Here is a 16,380-nt window from a genome sequence, read left to right on the forward strand (position 1 = left end):
GGTGTGTTCAACAGAACGAAAAAAAGGGAATGAGGAAAAAAGAATTCCCACACCGGGAATCGAACCCGGATCGGCAGGGTGAGAGCCTGCTATCCTAACCTATTAGACTATATGGGACCTGTTTTCAGGTCTCGCTGATGCCATATAAAACTCCGGATAGAGTTTGCATTGTGAGAAATAATACCTCATATTCGAATCATAAATCCAGATACTCTCTGCAACTATACACTCCACACAACAACCACCATTGCTTTCTCTAACAAACACCTCCAGCAAACAAGACAAGTAAAAACCCTTAATCGCTCTCGGATTCAGACTCAGACTTTTTCTCCTTCTTCTCCTTCTTTTCCTTCTTTTCCTTCTTCTTGGGCTTCTCCTCCTCCGAAGACTCGGACTCGCTCTCGCTCTCGCTCTCCGACTCATCGGAAGACGACTCCTTCTTATGATGATGCTTCTTGGACTTGCCCGACTTTCCGGACTTCTTGGCCTTCTCGGCCTCCTTCTTGGCCTTCTCCTCCTCCTTCTCGCGCTTCTTGCAATCCTCCGTCACCTGCTTGGCGCGCTCCTTCACGGCCTTGGACTCGGGCTTGTACTCCACCATGGCGACGATCTCCTCATCCACGTTCGTGTGCTTCTTGCCGCAGATCTTCTCGATGTACTTCTCTCCGTACTTGAAGGTGAACTGGTGCTTCACACGGAGGAACGAGGGAATGCTGAACACATCGGCCAGGTAAATCACCACGGCCACGTCCTTCTCCAGCTCCTCAGGGCACTTCTTCTCCTTGCGCAGAGTCTTGGCTTGGGCCTGAACGTTCTCCACGATGGGGCAGACCTTCTCGATCAGAGCGATCTTCTTCTCGATGACCATCATCTCGGAAACTTTGTCTCTCATCTTATCCTTGTCGTTCTTCTTGTAGGCGAGGTAGGCCTGCTCCTCAGCGAACTCAAACTTCTCCTGGACCCATCCGTATTGCTACTCCTCAGGAATTTCCATCATCTCTACCTCGTTCAGCTCGTCAAACAGAAGGGAAGTCTGCGTTTTGAATTCCTCGGCGTTCCACTCCTTCACAGTGAGCTTCCAGGTAGGAATCTTCTTCATCAAAAAACCAGGATTAGGGACTATTCCATTAGCATCACCTCACTATAATCGTCCTACGGAAAGCCTTGATAGCCTTTTCAGCAGTGTTCACGTTCATTCAGGATACAATTCTTGATATACACTCATGGATTCACGTCAGAATCTAATCCTATTGTTTTCAATCTATTTTATACTTGGTATTTTGGGCATAGATTCGGGTGCATTTATATCAATATACAGAAATGACCCTATTATCTCAGTCAATATCATGTTCATGAAATAGCTTTGATAATGAGATTGCATTTTTATACACATCTCGGGTTCCATATAGAGTGGGGGTCCCTTTCAATCATTGCGTGTTTTTTATGCTTCGCTTAGGATCGATAGAGTATTCTCCACAAGTGTTTCTGGCAAACAAACACAGAGTTACTTGGAGAGTAGACAAGTGAAAAACGACACAACTCCCAGGTACATAGCCAGCAGCAAAAATGCTGCCCAGTTCTGCACAAATAAGGTCTTTATAGACACATTCACTACCGCAGTTAAAACATTTGCCTAGATCAAATGACAATAACGAATCTACAAGCAGAAACGCGAAAAGCTGGTGTTTGTTGAATGCATCCAAAATCATCGGGACAAAGAACGATCCATAGAATGTATTCAACGTGTATCCGCACAGTAAAATCGACATCATCACAAATAACACCAGCAATACAAATGCAGCATTACACTACACTCGATCCACCCTTTTTCTCTTACCATCCGTCTCGACGCAGGCTCTACAAAGCTGTTCAACATCCAGAATAAAGATCCGCTCGCTACCCAGAACGTCACCATCCATCCTGCGCATTTTCCTCCACCGCGTCGAAGAATTCCAGAGATTCCAGCGCACATCCAGTACAAACTCGTCAGTCCGAAGCAAGCGAACATCCCCACCGCATTCGCCATCAGCCATCCCTTCTCCGAGGGAGCGCGCAGCGAATCTGAAAGTCCGATTGAGAGCAGAAGCTGGTAATATCCAGCGAGCCCGAGACCGCTCGCAAGCAGAACGAACGGAGAGCGGATGAGATGCAGCGCCGTGCGACCCGCAGCGAAAACGACGGCGAGCGAGAAGAAAAAGTTCCAGTCGCGACCATACTCGAGCGAGGAAGCGACATAGCCCGTAACTAGATGAACACGAAAAGGCAGAAAAAACCGCGGAGAAAAAGCCAGCGCGTAAAACCCAAAGCCAACAACACGAGCTCCGATCGCAAAAAGGAAGCTAGGGATCGGCGCGACGATGCAACGAGAGCACTGATAACGATGTAGAGGCCCACACCGATATCCATCTGGATGAGAGATGGAGGGAAAAGTCCTACCAAAGAAAACCCCTGCAAATAAGTTTTGGCATATTTCCGTGGAAAGAGAGGGAAATCTACAGCCAAAATGCAGAGGATTCTATGTGGAAATGGGGAGAGAGAAACGGATACGTGTAGAGGACAACGATGCCGCGGAACATCGTGATGTATCCCTTGCGATCACTCTCAATCGACCCCATTGTGAGAATGAGCGAAGCGTTTTTCTTTGTCTCATCGTCAAAGGGGATGCTGGATATTATCATTCTTTGAGATAAAAAAATACAGTCTATTGATTCCGTGGAGTGCTGCGATGACGACTATACTGCCGAGATACAGATATTTGCGCTCATGGAACACAGTACACACACACAAAATCGGAATCACGATGATGACAAACTCCAAAGCGAAGTGGACACAGAATAGAATCCAGCGATGCAACTTTGAATACCACTAACACTCAATTCAGGAATGTGAGTAATACGCGTGATTTCATAAGCAGAGTAACCAGCTCGTGGTAAATTACGCTGACTACCGCGGAATACAGGATCGTTGACAAGATGTCAACTAAAGAACACCCGGTGGCATTGATCGAGAATAGCTCTTTTCCCTGTTTGTAGTTATTCTCCGCCACTTGCAATACACTCAATGTTGAGTTTTCCATTTCAATTGTTTGAACAAACATTCCACTCTTCCACGATATCCACCTTAATCGAAATCTCGTCTCCGTTCAAGATATCTTCATGCATGCAGCTAAACTGACTGAAGTACTCCATGCACTGTTCCACCTTCGATTTCTCGATTCCGAACACGCTATCCACTTCCTTCTACTCCTCACCGCGTCTCCTCTCCCTCACCTCCAACACGCCCCCCAGCAAGCTCAGTCCGCACAGTCCATAATTGGTATGATACAAATCGGGTTTCATTTCCGGTTTATCGCGTAACCCTCCGCTCCGCGGGTTCTGCTCCATCCTCAGCATATACTGCATCAACCGCGCGCGATCCGTCCACTCCTTCGCGCCCCTCGCCTTGGCCACATTCGCGATCGCCGACCCCACATACCACGAATAGCACCCATCGACCAGCTTATTGGTCCGTCCATTGTACCCTCCCTCCAGACTCGTCTGCCGGTCATACAGCCACTTCTACACTCCCATCTCTTCCCAATCCCCACTTCCAGCGCGTCCAAATCCGCGTCACGCAGACTCTCCAGAATCGACAGCCCCGCCACGCTGCAGAACGTGTATCCTCCGTGCGCCTCCGTTCCCGGAACGCTCCCGAAGCCTCCTTCGTACGTCTGGCATCTACTCACCAGCCCCGCGGAACACCCACCTCAGCAGGAACTCGCGAACCCCCGCGGTGAGCTGCGGCGTGAGCATGTGGAGGAGCTTGGCGATGGCGAGAACGCAGTACGTGCTTCGCGAGTCGGCTTCGCTGCGGAGAAAAGTGGAAACGGAGAACTACCCGTGCGTGTGGACAGAGAAGGAGCCGTCCGGCTGCTTGACGCTGAGGAAGAAGCGATAGATGTCGGAGCGATGGATGAGGGCGTAGGATCGGAGGATGGCGAGCGTGTTCACAGCGGCATAAGTGACCATGGTGTGCGGATACTGGGCAATGAGGGGAGGAGAGGGAGAGATACTTCGAGATGGCTGCCTGCGTAGCCGCCCAGAGCGCAGCGACACGCTTCGATGGAGTTGATGGCTTGGGGATAGCAGTCAATCGCCTCGGCGTTGAGCAGATCGAGCGAGTTGAGGACATAGTAGTAGAGCCAGGGTTTTCTATTTTTGTTAAAAACAGGGAAAAAAGAGAAGTACGCAGAGCATTGACTCATATAAGCGCCTCCTAGAGTGCCCAGGTGCTTGCGACAATACTGAATGTGTTGATCTCGCATAAAACATATATTTCCATGTTCATCAAAGTATCCAGATTTGATTCTAGTTGCTAGTTCGTCTTGAGATAGCATATCATTCGGAATTAGGTAAGCAGCGCATCGTTCTTCACATTCTTCTTGATCTATCGTTGTTCGTGTCATGTAGCCATCGAAATCCTTGCAATAGTCAACAACTCCTGCAATTTCGCAATTTGTCTCATTGTTACCAAAATCCTTCGAATCCGTATCTTCGGGCATTAGAAATACTCCTCTTTCTTTTAGAGATAATATACAAAAATCAAAATCTGCAGCTATTTCTTCCAAACCTGAAGCATTTCTCACCAATGCGTTGATATTTCTACCCATATCTTTGTTCGATGGCACTAGATTTGTGTGAACATCGTTTTCGATCCAATTCTGTATTCAACAAACCCATCTATTTCTTGTGAGAAAAGAAATCTGAAATGGCTGTTTGCTTTGAAGCAACATGCTTGCTAGAACGAGCAGACTCATCTTTCCGTCGTTCATTTGCATCGTGAACAGATTGTCTCCATTCTTTGTATTCCTTTGCTTTTTTCACATCCTGCGGGTCTGCTAACAATTCCTCCTCTTTCGATAACTCCCCATCTACCACTTTCGCTCTCAATCGCTTCTCATCCTCCACTATCCCTCACTTTTCCACCATTTTCTTTTTACCTTTTACTCTTTTTGCTTCGATTTCCTCCGAAGATTGCCTATATTCTCTCTGTGTCACTCAATAGCCAGAATTACTATAGTCAGGAAACACGGTTTCGAACAAGGAAAGTGTGTGATCGAACGTGTCGATTGGAATGAGTAATTCTTCACAGAGTTTGCGTCGATTCAGAGAAACGCCTTCTTTTCGTAGCACAGCGTACATGCAGACTGCAGGAAGGCAAGGCGAAAAAGAGAGTGATGCGCTTTTGGTGGTTTGGATGCGCTGCTCCTATAAAAAAACAAATCAAAGCAGCCTTTCATTCTATACCTTGTACTTTTCCAATCGATCTTTTATTCTCTCCTTAAAGCGCTCTCCTCCATACCGTTTTACCAATTCATCAAGGGACGGATAAATCGGAATGTTCAAAGCCATCGCCACCTTGCTCACTAACGGAGTGTACTGTTGTGTATCTGAAAGCATCGAACGTTTGGGAATATCATCGTAGTTAAATTCCCTTCCAAGAGAGCTGAGTATTAGGTGAAATGGGGTGATATTCACCGCAAGGCTAACTCAAACGCGGCCGCAGGAAGAGCTACACGAAGCTAGATCAGAGTCGTTGAGAACGGATACATTTGGAGAGATGGAGGCAATCTTCTCCGCCTTTGTGCGAATCTCATTCGTTTTCTGAATGAGCTCCTTGTCTTTGATATTGTAAACACGGAAAATGAAACTCATTTAGAAAACACTGTACATGAAAATCACTACTTCCTCTTCACATGTTAATGCTGGAATTGTTCTTTCCCTTTATAGTAATAATTCTAGTAGACTTAATCTTCGGATTCTTGATCTCCTCATCCTTCAGTGAGGTTCGTTTTACAGATGCAACCGCGTCTTTTGCGCTTTGATCTTGGTGAGAAATTGTCTCGAGAGCTGTCTCCAGATACCGTTTGTTGATAACATGTCGAGCATAAAAGAATGTTAGAATATATCGAAACGGATCACTACGGATAAAACACAATGATAAAAATTGAAATACAAGAGATCACTCGCCAAATTCGAGATGATCAGATAACTAAACTACAGATGAATCTACACCCTATTGACAACTCACATTCGGGTATTGTTGTACTAAAGTAATCGCCTTGCTGGTGTAGGCGGTTTTCCCTAGGAAATCTACAAGAGAATCCATAGGAAGGAGGCCGTTCTTGAGCAAAACATATAATCCTCCCCAAACACCAAGATAACTAGAGATTACAGCGATGAACGCTGGCATACACTACTGTGGTAAACACGACCACGTTGAGTCCGCCCAGTTTCAAGATCTGGTTTTTAATTCCTCCAACCCGCTTGAAGAATCCCTGGTTTCTATTCTCTGGTAAATCTATCAGACACATGATGTCCCTCCATTTTAGATTAGGAATATCCTTTTTAGGAGGTGAAGAAGATTCTACAACATAAAGAACGACAAAGTTGTACCCTTTCTGAAAAAGAGCCTATCCCGAAAAGGAGAATTCGAGCTCGAAAAACGAACAACAAGCGAGATGCTCGCTCTGCTTTGAACAGACCTGAGCAGCATAGGAAACTGCAATACGCGAGAAGTACTCACAACACTTCTGGACAACATCGAAAATCCCTAGTGTCCAAAATGATTCTAACAAACAACACACTGTTTCACATATTTACACGGCGTCAGCGGATAATACTGCTGCTCCTCGATGAAGCCATTTACCACATCGTCCATCGTCCGGAAGCTCATCAGTCTGATCTCCAGACCTTCATCATCTCCTACCTCGCCTCCCACTCCGCATCAAACCGTTCCTCGCACGCATTCGGCACGATCTCATCCCGCAGACTCGAGAAAAACGGATGTTGCAAAGCCTCCTACATCATCATCATCATCATCCCTTCCTCCACCGCCGCACTAATCCGCTTCGCCGGATTAAACGTCAGCATCTTCAGCATCAAATCCGCCGCATCCGCGGGCACCGCTCTCGAGATGCACTGCAAAAACGGCCGTTCTTCGACGCGTTTTCGCCTCACAAACTCGCGAACTTCCGCTTTTTCGATCATTTCCAGATCCTATTCTCAACAAAACGCATCGCTCTCACTTCCTCCGTCGGCCTGCCGAAGAAGCTGAGGATCAGGTCCATCAATTTGTCCGCGTTCGGAGCCTGGGAGTGACCGCTACCCGCGGGAATGACCTGGAAAAAGGAGGATCCGTGGAGCATTTCGGCGAGAACGACGCCGCAGGACCAAATATCGACTTTGTTCGTGTAGGTCTGATCAAAACCCGATCACTCCTGGTACCTCGTTTTCCACGAGCAGCTCGGGAGGGCGATAATCGCGGGTCACGACGTAGGAAGTGAGGTTGATCGCGTTGGAACGCGCCAAGCCGAAGTCGCAGAGCTACACGCCATGAAAGATTGTGTTTTTGTGTACCGCGACGTCGCCGGAGGACGTGAGGAGAATGTTCCCGGGCTTGATGTCGCGGTGGATGAACTAGGGAAAAGGGGAAACCGGGGAAAACGCCCGCGGAATGGATGTAGCGAAGACCGAGAAGGATTTGGTAGGTGATGACGCGGATTTGATCGATGGAGAGGTACTGGGGAAAAGGGGAAACGGGGAATGAAACGTTCTGTGCGTCGATGGCGACTTCGAGGTCGAAGGAGTAGAGCGGAGAGACCATGTAGAGCATGATGGAGCGGTTTTTCTGGGGAAGAACGGAGAGAGGGGAGTACGATGTTGCGGATGTCGCAGACGTAGGGATAGCAATAGAAATCGACGATGTCGAGGACTTGGGGGCACTTGTTGAAGAAACGCAAGTAGCGGAGTTCTCTCTAGGAAAAATCAAAAGAAAAAATGGGGAAAACGAGAGAACGAATATGTGTAGTATCGAAAGTGGGCAGCAACGGAGATATTTTGATTGCCACCTTCATGTTTGTCACCTGGACATGAGATAAAGACATTGAGAGAAACAGAATCAATAGCGGAGCAGACAATTCCATAACTGCCGCAACCTATCGCTGCCAAGGAATGATAGCGCGCATCGATGTGTAAAATCAGCTTCTTCACGGAATACGTCACAAAGGACCTGGAAAAGTGAGAGTGAGGAAAAAACCGCTACCGCTTCAAAAGCGCAACAGAGCTTATTCCCAAAGGATTCGGGACTGCCTCCATCAAGTAATTCAACAAAAGTCTAGGTTCAACAAGAATGGAGTGAAAGCGAATCTTTCCCTCTTCATTTCTCTATTGTCCTCTGAACGTATGTGCTCGTAAAAACAGAAATCCAAGCGCGGTATTTAAATCTAGTGTGTAATTGTGGGTATTGAGACATATGTCCTTGTCAATCGTTTCTTTCGCTGGATACCTGATAGGAACCACATTTGCCAAATTCATTTTATGCCAAACTACGGTTCCCTCCCTATTTTACTTTGTTCAAACAAACACAATATCACTTTCTTTGTAACGCCTGAAAAGCCACAACAAATTCCTTGAGCGCCTTCCCCTGGTTCTGAACAATACGGATAATCTCCCGAATTTTGGAATGCAATTTGTCATCTTCCTTTTTACTCGTCGCACACATCTCCTTCACTCGTTTATTCTCCAAATCCAGTCGCTCATTCTCCCTCCGCAGCAGATTCAGCGTAGACGCCAATCCACGTCGGACCAATCGTAATGTGTCCACGATGTCCTTCAACGAGCTCATCTTCTTCGATTTATCGAACTTCGCCAGCAGACAAATATTCATGCACTCCTCGATCAAGCTCGAGAATTCCGGAGGCAGCTTCGACTCCTTCTGCTCCTTCCTGAGCGTTTCGCTCGTTTTTTGCTCATTCGAAAGCGACCGTTTCGTCTGCTCCAATTCCACGTTCTTCTGCTCCAACTCCACCTTCAAATCCTTATATTTCTGCTCGAATTCGTTGCGTTGTTTGATCACGTCCTTCACGAATTTATCTGCTTTCTGATCGATGTGGTCGTGACCCGACGCGTACGACTGCAGAACCGCGATTTTCTGCGAGAGATCGGTGTTCTGCCACTGCAGCGAGCTCCACTCCTTCTTCAAGCTCTCATACAGCGACTTCTGGTCCTTCAGCATCTGTCCGAGCTGCACGACGTACTCCGCCACGCTCTCGATTCGCAGCAAAATGTGAGGGAAGAAGGGTTTTAAAGCGGTGAGAATGAGTTGAAGCTGCTGCTGATACACAAGCGAAGACGACGAAGACAACGACGAAGACGACGAAGGTTGGAGGAGTTTCGATTCGGCTGTGAGTTTTTGTGCGGTCAATTCGCGGTTTTGGCTTTCGAGCGTGGCGATCATTCTCTGGAGATACGCGTTGTGGTCCTCCAGCGCCTTCATCGCCGCCTGCACCGACAGCGGCTGCGTGCTGCTCATCAATCGCTGCGACAGCATCTGATCCAGCTGCGAGAAGCTCGACTTCATGCTCTCCACCAGCCCGATCTCCGTCACCAACTGCTGCTGCAGGCGCGAGACTTCCTGCTGCTTCAGCGACAGCTGCGCGCGCACTTCGCTCAGCTCGCTGGACTCGCGACTCTGCGCCGCGACGCGTCCGCGCAGCTCGCCCAGCTCTTGCTGCGCGCGCTGGGAGGCGAGGTCGGACTCGCGTTTCGCCATCTGCACGGAGAACTGGAGCTGCTGGACCTCGCCTTGCAGCTGCGCGATGCGCTGGTCTTTGAGCCGGAGCGTCGCGTTGAGCTGAAGATTGGCGTCGATCGGCGCGTTCTGAAGCAGCGCGTTGAGCCGAGCGCATTCCTGCTCGCGCAGAGAGACCGTCTGGCGCAGCGTGGCCAGCTCGGCGGTGTTTTTCTCGAGCTGCGCGACCGCCTCGTTGTAGAGCTGCGTCGTCTGGTCCAGCTGCGACTGTAGAGCGGCGCTGGCGCGCTGTGCGGTTTCCACTTTTTGGGTCCAGACCTCCGCCGAGGCGAGCGACGCCGTCGATTGCTGCGATTGCTGCGATTGCTGCGATTGCTGTTGTTGTTGTAAGCGAGTGATGGAGGCCTCCAAGGAGCGAATCGTCGCGAGGGATTCTTGCAGTTGCAAAGCGGCGTGCGACGATTCGCTCTGCAGCAGAATGATCTGCGTGTTCTTCTCGGAAAGCTCCGAGCGCGCAGCGGTCAGCTCGGATTGCAGTGCGTCCAGTTTGGCATTCAACGCGTCCAAAGAGCGCGTCTCCGCTTCGCGTTGTCCCACGCCCGACACATTCAGCTCGCTCGAATGAAGCGGCTGCGCGTCTGCGGGTCGCGAGCCCAAAACCGAATTCATTTGACCCATCGAATTCATCGAATTCATCGAATTCATCGAATTCATGGAAGCCAGCGAAGTCTGCGCCTTCTTCAGCTCGTCTTCCAACGCAGACAATTGCTGCGCGCGCAGCTGCAGCGCGCTACGCGTCTGATTCAGTTCCTGCTGCAGCGAGGCCATCGCGTCCTCCTTCATTGCGAGCTGCGAGCGAACGTCCGATAAAAGTCCTTCCTGCGACGCGAGGCGACTCCGAACCTCGCGAAGCTCCGCTTGCAGCGCCAAAACCTGCGAGGACGCCGAGTCGTTTTGACTCATGGAGGCCACTTGCTGCTCAAACGAAGCGATCTGGCTGTGCAGCGATCGGTTCTCCGCGAGCATCTGCTGGCTCCACGCGTACAACTCATGCAGCGATCCGCTCACCCCTTCAGGAGTCTCAGCGGACACTTCGGCGAGCGAGTGGCCTAGAGTTAACGCGCTTGCTTCCGCAGTCCTACTCGATCGGTTCATCGCCGAACCCTGCGTCACTTCCTGCAGAAGCTCGTAGAGTTGCCGCGCCGTGCTTCGCAGCTCGGCTCGTGTCGCTTCTTCTTCGCTCTGCGCGCGTCGCACCGCTTCTTGCAGCTCCAGAACGCGCTGCTCGCTCTCCTGGTATTGCCGTCGCGAGGTCTGCAGCGCCTCGTTCGCTTCGCGAAGTCGCTGCTCGCTCTGCGATTGCATGGCAGTCGTCGATTCGACATTTTCCAGCAGCGACTTCTCGCGCTGCTCCTTCTCTGCGAGCTGGTTCTGCAGCATCTGTACGTCGCGTTCTCTCTGCTGCGTCGTCGCATTGAGTTGCTGACTCGTAGCACTCAGCTGCTGGTTCGCAGCGTCCAGCTGCTGCTTCAGCCGGTCGATTTGGCTCTGCAGCTTGCTCACATCGCGGCCAGCCTGCTGGTTTGTGAGCGTCAGGTTGGACTGGAGCGAGTCGCGATCGTCACGCAGCGAGGCCAATTCGCTCAGAAGCTTTTCGTGCTGCGCGTGAAGCGAAGCCAGCTGATTCTGCGCGCTCTGCGACTGGTTCTGCGCTTCTTTCAACTCATAGAAGAGCGACGTCTTCTCCGTTTCCACGCTTTGGAGCCGCTGCAACGCCTCCTGTTTCTCCGATTCCAAACTCTGCACGAGCTGCAACGTATCTCGCTTCTCCGTTTCCGAATTCTGCAATCGCTGCAGCGTTTTCTGTCTCTCCGCCTCCGCACTTTTCAATTGCTGCAGCGTTTCTTGTTTCTCCATCTCCGCGCTCTGCAATTTCTGCAGCATTTCCATCGCTGCCTCGTAGTCGCGCTGTTTCGTCGCCATTTCCTGCTGCAGCGACGCGATTTCCTTCAGTTTCGCGTCCTTCTCCTCTCGCAATCGCGTGTAATTCTCCACCAACGCGTTGTACTTCTCCCCCAAATCGCGGTATTTCGTCTCCGCCTCGCGCTGCACGTCGCGAACCTGCTGCTGCAGCTGCGTCACCGCGTCCTGCGACGACAACGCCGCCGCCTTCTGCGCCTTCTCCTGCTGCTGCAGCGCCGATTGCAGCGCCGCGATCTCGTTACTGGCGTCCGACAGCGCGCGTTCCTGCGACGAACACCGCGCCAGCACGTCGCTCAGCTGCGACGCCGAGGCCTCCAGCGAGCCCACCTGCTTCTGCAGCGACCGGTTCTCCGCCTGCACGCGCTGGCTCCACGACTGCAGCGCGCGGACGGACTCCTCGACACGCTCCGGCGACTCGGCGGCCAGCTGCGCGGCCGCTTCGGCAGAGGAGAACGAGGCGAGGGATGCGGGGCTGGGGGTGACCGCGGCGCGGACCGCTTGGAGAAGATAGGCGGCGCGCGAAGCGACGGTTTGCGATTGGAGCTGCTGGGATTGCAGCAGCTGGACCTGGCTCGAGGCGCTTTCCGCGGAAACCTGGACTTGGCGAAGCGACTGGTGCAGCTGCGCCACCTCCGCTTCTTTGTCCTTCAGCTGCTGCTGGAAGGCGGAGAGGTCGCTCTGCTGGTGCTGCACCGTGCCGCGAAGCTGGTCGATCAGCTCGTTGCACTTGGAAAGCTCTTGCGAGGAGGACTGCTCGCGGAGATAGAGGCCGGAGACCTGGTCGTTGAGCGCTTTCACGTCCTGCTCGCGCTGCGATAAGTTGGCTGAAAGCTGGTTTAGTTGGTCGGAGAGCGCGGCGTTGGCTTGGTGGAGCTGGTCTCGCTCCCTGGCGTCTTGCTCGCTTTGAACGTGCAGAGCATCGTTGTCTTTGCGAATGAGGGCGATGTCGTACTCGAAGGAGGAGTTGCTCTTGAGAAGACGAGCATTGTCCTCTTCCAGCTCGCCCACTCGCGATTTTAACTCATCGATTCTTTGGACATCGTAACTCATATCGTCCACTTGCTGTTGCAAATGGTCGCGTTCCTCCTGGAGAGAGGCAATCGTTCGGTCCATCGACTGCACTTGATTTGATAACTCTGGAATAATTTCTAAGGGAGTTAGGACTTGATTCAATCCATACTATTTTGCGCTTCTTTCAATTGCTGCTCTAAGTTGTCGGCTTGACTTTGCAACATTCGTTTTGATTCTTCCAGCTCCTTGTTAGCAGCAGAAAACTCAGAATTTGCTGATTCGATTTGACTTTGCTGATCAAGCAATACAGCTATCTTTTGGTTCAGGGAATTTATCATCGATTCTGCAATTTATGGTTCCATTACAGCCATACCTTTTTCATCCACTTGATGCAAAAAAGACTCAATCTCGTGTGCTTGGGAGGCTAAGACCACCTGCATCGCCACGGGACCCGAATCCATTCCTGGATCAATAAGATTACTTTACTTCAAAACAATATACTGCTGATATCAAAAAGAAAATTATGGATTGATATGGTAGGACGAGTATGTGCAACCATTTAATTTTTGAGAGTTTCAAGTGTCAGACGATTGAAAATCCATAGTGGAGCGAAAGGATTGGTTAGGGTATTGTGGTAATGAGAAAAGGCCAATTACGAGATAATTACCAAAGTTTGGATGAATTAGAGAGACAAATATGAGGACCGCGGTTATTTCATTGTTTTATGGGAGACTGTCTTTCCTGGTTCTCCAACCAGTGACTGACCAAATAATCATCAGCTAGAAGTTGAAACTATGTCCACTGTAGGTTTTTGTTGTGATAACGAAATGGGTGCGTTTGAAGACGGGAAAACGCTAATGGTTGTATAGCCTGCCAAGAAGATCGAGTTCACCATTGATTGCTCTGCTCCTCTGAATGATAAGGTCATGGACCTTGCCTCTTTTGTAATTTGCTGAGCAGGAGGTTGATTTCTAGGAGAAGTTCCTGAACGAGCACATTAAGGTCAACAACAAGACCAATAACCTCGGAGACGTGGTTGCTGTCTCGAGCGCTGATACCAAAGTGAGCGTGACTGTTGCTGGTAAGATGGCCAAGAGATACCTGAAGGTTTGTCCAGAAAGGTGGATTGACGCGTAGTACCTCACCAAGAAGTACCTGAAGAAGCAGAGCCTTCGTGATTACCTTCGTGTGATTGCCAACGGAAAGACTGGTTACAAGGTTGGATGTGTTTTTTGCTGTTCACTGCTTAGCTCACCTACTTCAATGTTGAGAAGGATGAGGAATAAACTTGTTTTCTCTGATGATTATCGAATGTTTGTTCAACAAACCGTTCACCACCACTCTTCAGACAAGTCTACGGGAGGGACAGTAGAAGACGTGACTTCGCTCGGCTGGGTGCTCAACTCCTCTTTCTCACTATTCCTGATTTCTTCCGCTTTTTGTTTATCCTTCTCCTTCTCCTTCTCCTTCTCCTCTTCCTCCCTCATCTCCAAGACAGAGTTCTCCACGATCGACACGATCGTATCTTCGGGATTGAGCTCCTCCTGCTTCTTTTTCTCCTCCTTCAACGTCGAGAAAATCCCAGGAATCGGAAACAGCAAGCGAGCCGGCTCCTCCTTCATCTGCGCCTGGAAGTCCCGATCGCCCTTCACCTTTTTCGCTGCAAGTCGCAGTCGATAGATCATCTGCATGATCATCTTCCCCAAATGGTACATAGCTATCCGACGGGATCTGCCGGTTGGCACAAGCAAGAATATTGGTCAATTGGAGGAGCGAGAAGTACTCTGTGCGTGATTCCTTGATCATATCGACCAGCTCCGGGTTCGATTCCTCTAAAAAAATCATTTTTTTCGAACCCAAAACGATGAAATCGGAGCGGATCCAGCACCGACGGATGTCGCAGACTGGGTCGCTGCAGCTTCCGATGGTAGTGCGATTGGATGTGTTTGAGAATGGACAGCACGTAGGTGCGATGCACCCCGCGGTTCTCGCCGTCCTCCTCCCGGGCGAACTGGTAAAAGTCGTTGATTTCCTTCTGGACGGTGGAGGAAACGGGGCTGATGTCGAACCATCGCTCGCCCTATTGCTCATTCCCGCGGGGAGGAGCGACGAAGAGGTAGAGAGCGTAGAAGTGGGGGAGGGGACGCAGCGATTGGAAAAGCGACACGACGTTGGACTGGGTGAGAGGAAGCGACGCGTCGACGGGGAGCGCGGAGAGATCGATCCACTGCGTAGAAGGAGGAATAAAAAAGAAAACTTCGTCGAGGACGTCGAGGAGAGAACGCATGGAGGCGATGCGGTGCGATGGGTCGGAGAGAATCGCCGCGGCTAAGCGAGTGGCGAAGAGGGAATAGTCGTAGTTCGCGTACTGAGAGAGTGAGAGAGAGCATTGGGATGAAGGTACTTCTTCAGCAGATTCTGGAGGAATTATCGAAAGCTTGGAGAGATAGTGAGCCAATTGGGGATGGGAACGAAGCAGATGAATCCGCTCGGCAGGATTGGCTCGATAGTAGTGTCCGTATAAGGATCCGACAGAAACTGCTATACCTGCTCCAACGAGAACCGTTTCAAAAACATATCTCTGTTCATTAAAGAGATATCGGAATACCACCCTATTCTTATGGTTTCGAAGTTGTTTCTCTTTTAGTATTGCGTCTGCAGCTTCTTTTTCGGATAAGACATCTGTAGAAAGCGTTTGCGCGTCCTCCACGGAATGAATGTTTATTTTTATATTTTTCTATAAGTTGGTCACGAAACAATTAATATCTACACCATCTGTATAGAGAGTGCTGGAATCAGCCACAGAAGCAGATTCTTCCTCTCCAAGAGTTGAGAAAATCCGTTTCTGTTTCTATCTGTAAAATGTAAGGACAAAGACTTGTACCAAGCATTGACGGCTACGACGTAGAAGTGGAGCTACAGCTTTTCGTAGCATAACCCCAGTACAAAAAATTTAAAAAAGTCTTTAAAGTCAGAAATGATAATAGATAGATACACAATTACTTAAAAGTTTGGTTTGTGTCAGGGAAGCTGTTGTCTCTTTTTGGTTCATGAATATCCTTTTATTGCTACGAGGCCAAAAGTGCCGTATCGTCTGCTACCTTATCATGTAATGCAATTGGTGATGTTTAATACTGTAGAACCGTTCTATTTGTACTATTTAATTACTTTGCGTCACCTATTGATAATACTGTAGTGTGAATCATTGCTTTCCAAATAGTGTTTAAGCGATATTTTGTCAAACGAGACTTTAGATCTTTTATTAAAAAGTGATGTAAGTGGTTTTAGCTCCTGTAGGTATTTTTTGGTTTTTGATCACGAACAGCTATACTTCATACTCCTTTAATCGATTTTTACGATGCTCCTTCTCTAAAATTCTTTTCGCGGACAAAAACTGTCTATGCTAAAGACGTATGGAAGTGGGTTCGCAACCACAGATTCCGAAACGGGATCTCGAAACAACTCGACTTTATTGCACAAGATTTAAGCTTTGATTCCTGCAATCAAGTGATTCGTGTCCATCCTATTGTACTGGATGAGTCACCAAGTTCATTTTTCTTACCAAGTGTTGATATAGTGGATGAAACAAATGCAATTCACACTCCGGAGTTCACTGCCATTTTTGTTTGCAAGTGGGTCTACGAAGCTATGTTTATGTTAGTTATATCCGGCTAAATGTCATTCCACTCCGAGTATCTCAATGGAATGGGTGACTCTCGATGCGCCTCATCATTCTCTAGACCTTGCATTTTCATGATCCACATCACATCGGAAGAGCAGCAATCCATGCTCTCTCGTTTCCTCCAATCCCACTCC

At 49.4% G+C, this 16,380-nt stretch overlaps 9 protein-coding genes; 1 reads left to right on the plus strand and 8 right to left on the minus strand.

Annotated features, from left to right (window-relative positions):
- Nucleotides 1-270: 270 nt before the first annotated feature.
- On the minus strand, nt 271-1,196 carry GSBLH_T00001319001 (uncharacterized protein; the record flags this gene model as incomplete). XM_013039705.1 has 3 exons in its annotated part: nt 271-973; nt 1,004-1,119; nt 1,157-1,196. The coding sequence occupies 3 exons, from the start codon at nt 1,194-1,196 to the stop codon at nt 296-298; spliced, it is 834 nt and encodes a 277-aa protein (XP_012895159.1). The 3' UTR covers nt 271-295.
- Nucleotides 1,197-1,504: 308 nt separating this feature from the next.
- Nucleotides 1,505-2,615, minus strand: GSBLH_T00006245001 (uncharacterized protein; the record flags this gene model as incomplete). Its single annotated transcript, XM_013039706.1, has 5 exons — nt 1,505-1,633; nt 1,662-1,808; nt 1,838-2,406; nt 2,437-2,492; nt 2,548-2,615. 5 exons carry the CDS (start codon nt 2,613-2,615, stop codon nt 1,505-1,507), a joined length of 969 nt encoding a protein of 322 aa, XP_012895160.1.
- Nucleotides 2,616-3,239: 624 nt separating this feature from the next.
- Nucleotides 3,240-4,648, minus strand: GSBLH_T00001320001 (uncharacterized protein; the record flags this gene model as incomplete). The annotated part of the gene is made up of 5 exons (XM_013039707.1): nt 3,240-3,557; nt 3,587-3,716; nt 3,745-3,846; nt 3,874-4,019; nt 4,052-4,648. The coding sequence occupies 5 exons, from the start codon at nt 4,646-4,648 to the stop codon at nt 3,240-3,242; spliced, it is 1,293 nt and encodes a 430-aa protein (XP_012895161.1).
- Nucleotides 4,649-5,680: 1,032 nt separating this feature from the next.
- On the minus strand, nt 5,681-6,231 carry GSBLH_T00001321001 (uncharacterized protein; the record flags this gene model as incomplete). XM_013039708.1 has 3 exons in its annotated part: nt 5,681-5,959; nt 5,995-6,035; nt 6,070-6,231. The coding sequence occupies 3 exons, from the start codon at nt 6,229-6,231 to the stop codon at nt 5,731-5,733; spliced, it is 432 nt and encodes a 143-aa protein (XP_012895162.1). The 3' UTR covers nt 5,681-5,730.
- A 378-nt stretch (nt 6,232-6,609) lies between these two features.
- GSBLH_T00001322001 (uncharacterized protein) lies at nt 6,610-7,653 on the minus strand (the record flags this gene model as incomplete). Its single annotated transcript, XM_013039709.1, has 5 exons — nt 6,610-6,718; nt 6,748-6,810; nt 6,844-7,037; nt 7,067-7,221; nt 7,257-7,653. 5 exons carry the CDS (start codon nt 7,651-7,653, stop codon nt 6,610-6,612), a joined length of 918 nt encoding a protein of 305 aa, XP_012895163.1.
- Nucleotides 7,654-8,409: 756 nt separating this feature from the next.
- On the minus strand, nt 8,410-9,054 carry GSBLH_T00006246001 (uncharacterized protein; the record flags this gene model as incomplete). Its single annotated transcript, XM_013039710.1, has 1 exon — nt 8,410-9,054. One exon carries the CDS (start codon nt 9,052-9,054, stop codon nt 8,410-8,412), a length of 645 nt encoding a protein of 214 aa, XP_012895164.1.
- A 1,256-nt stretch (nt 9,055-10,310) lies between these two features.
- On the minus strand, nt 10,311-11,297 carry GSBLH_T00007009001 (uncharacterized protein; the record flags this gene model as incomplete). Its single annotated transcript, XM_013039711.1, is given in 3 exon segments — nt 10,311-10,360; nt 10,365-11,285; nt 11,294-11,297. Coding segments are annotated over 3 exon segments (975 nt in total).
- Nucleotides 11,298-11,791: 494 nt separating this feature from the next.
- On the minus strand, nt 11,792-13,025 carry GSBLH_T00006247001 (uncharacterized protein; the record flags this gene model as incomplete). The annotated part of the gene is made up of 4 exons (XM_013039712.1): nt 11,792-11,845; nt 11,881-12,701; nt 12,734-12,907; nt 12,938-13,025. The coding sequence occupies 4 exons, from the start codon at nt 13,023-13,025 to the stop codon at nt 11,792-11,794; spliced, it is 1,137 nt and encodes a 378-aa protein (XP_012895166.1).
- A 314-nt stretch (nt 13,026-13,339) lies between these two features.
- GSBLH_T00001323001 (uncharacterized protein) lies at nt 13,340-13,877 on the plus strand. XM_013039713.1 has 5 exons: nt 13,340-13,367; nt 13,434-13,508; nt 13,540-13,671; nt 13,702-13,782; nt 13,815-13,877. The coding sequence occupies exons 1-5, from the start codon at nt 13,359-13,361 to the stop codon at nt 13,848-13,850; spliced, it is 333 nt and encodes a 110-aa protein (XP_012895167.1). The 5' UTR covers nt 13,340-13,358; the 3' UTR covers nt 13,851-13,877.
- Nucleotides 13,878-16,380: the final 2,503 nt, after the last annotated feature.

This window comes from Blastocystis hominis (genome assembly GCF_000151665.1).
Source record: "Blastocystis hominis, Singapore isolate B (sub-type 7) whole genome shotgun sequence assembly, scaffold_10".
NCBI classification, from domain to species: Eukaryota; class Bigyra; order Opalinata; family Blastocystidae; genus Blastocystis; species Blastocystis hominis.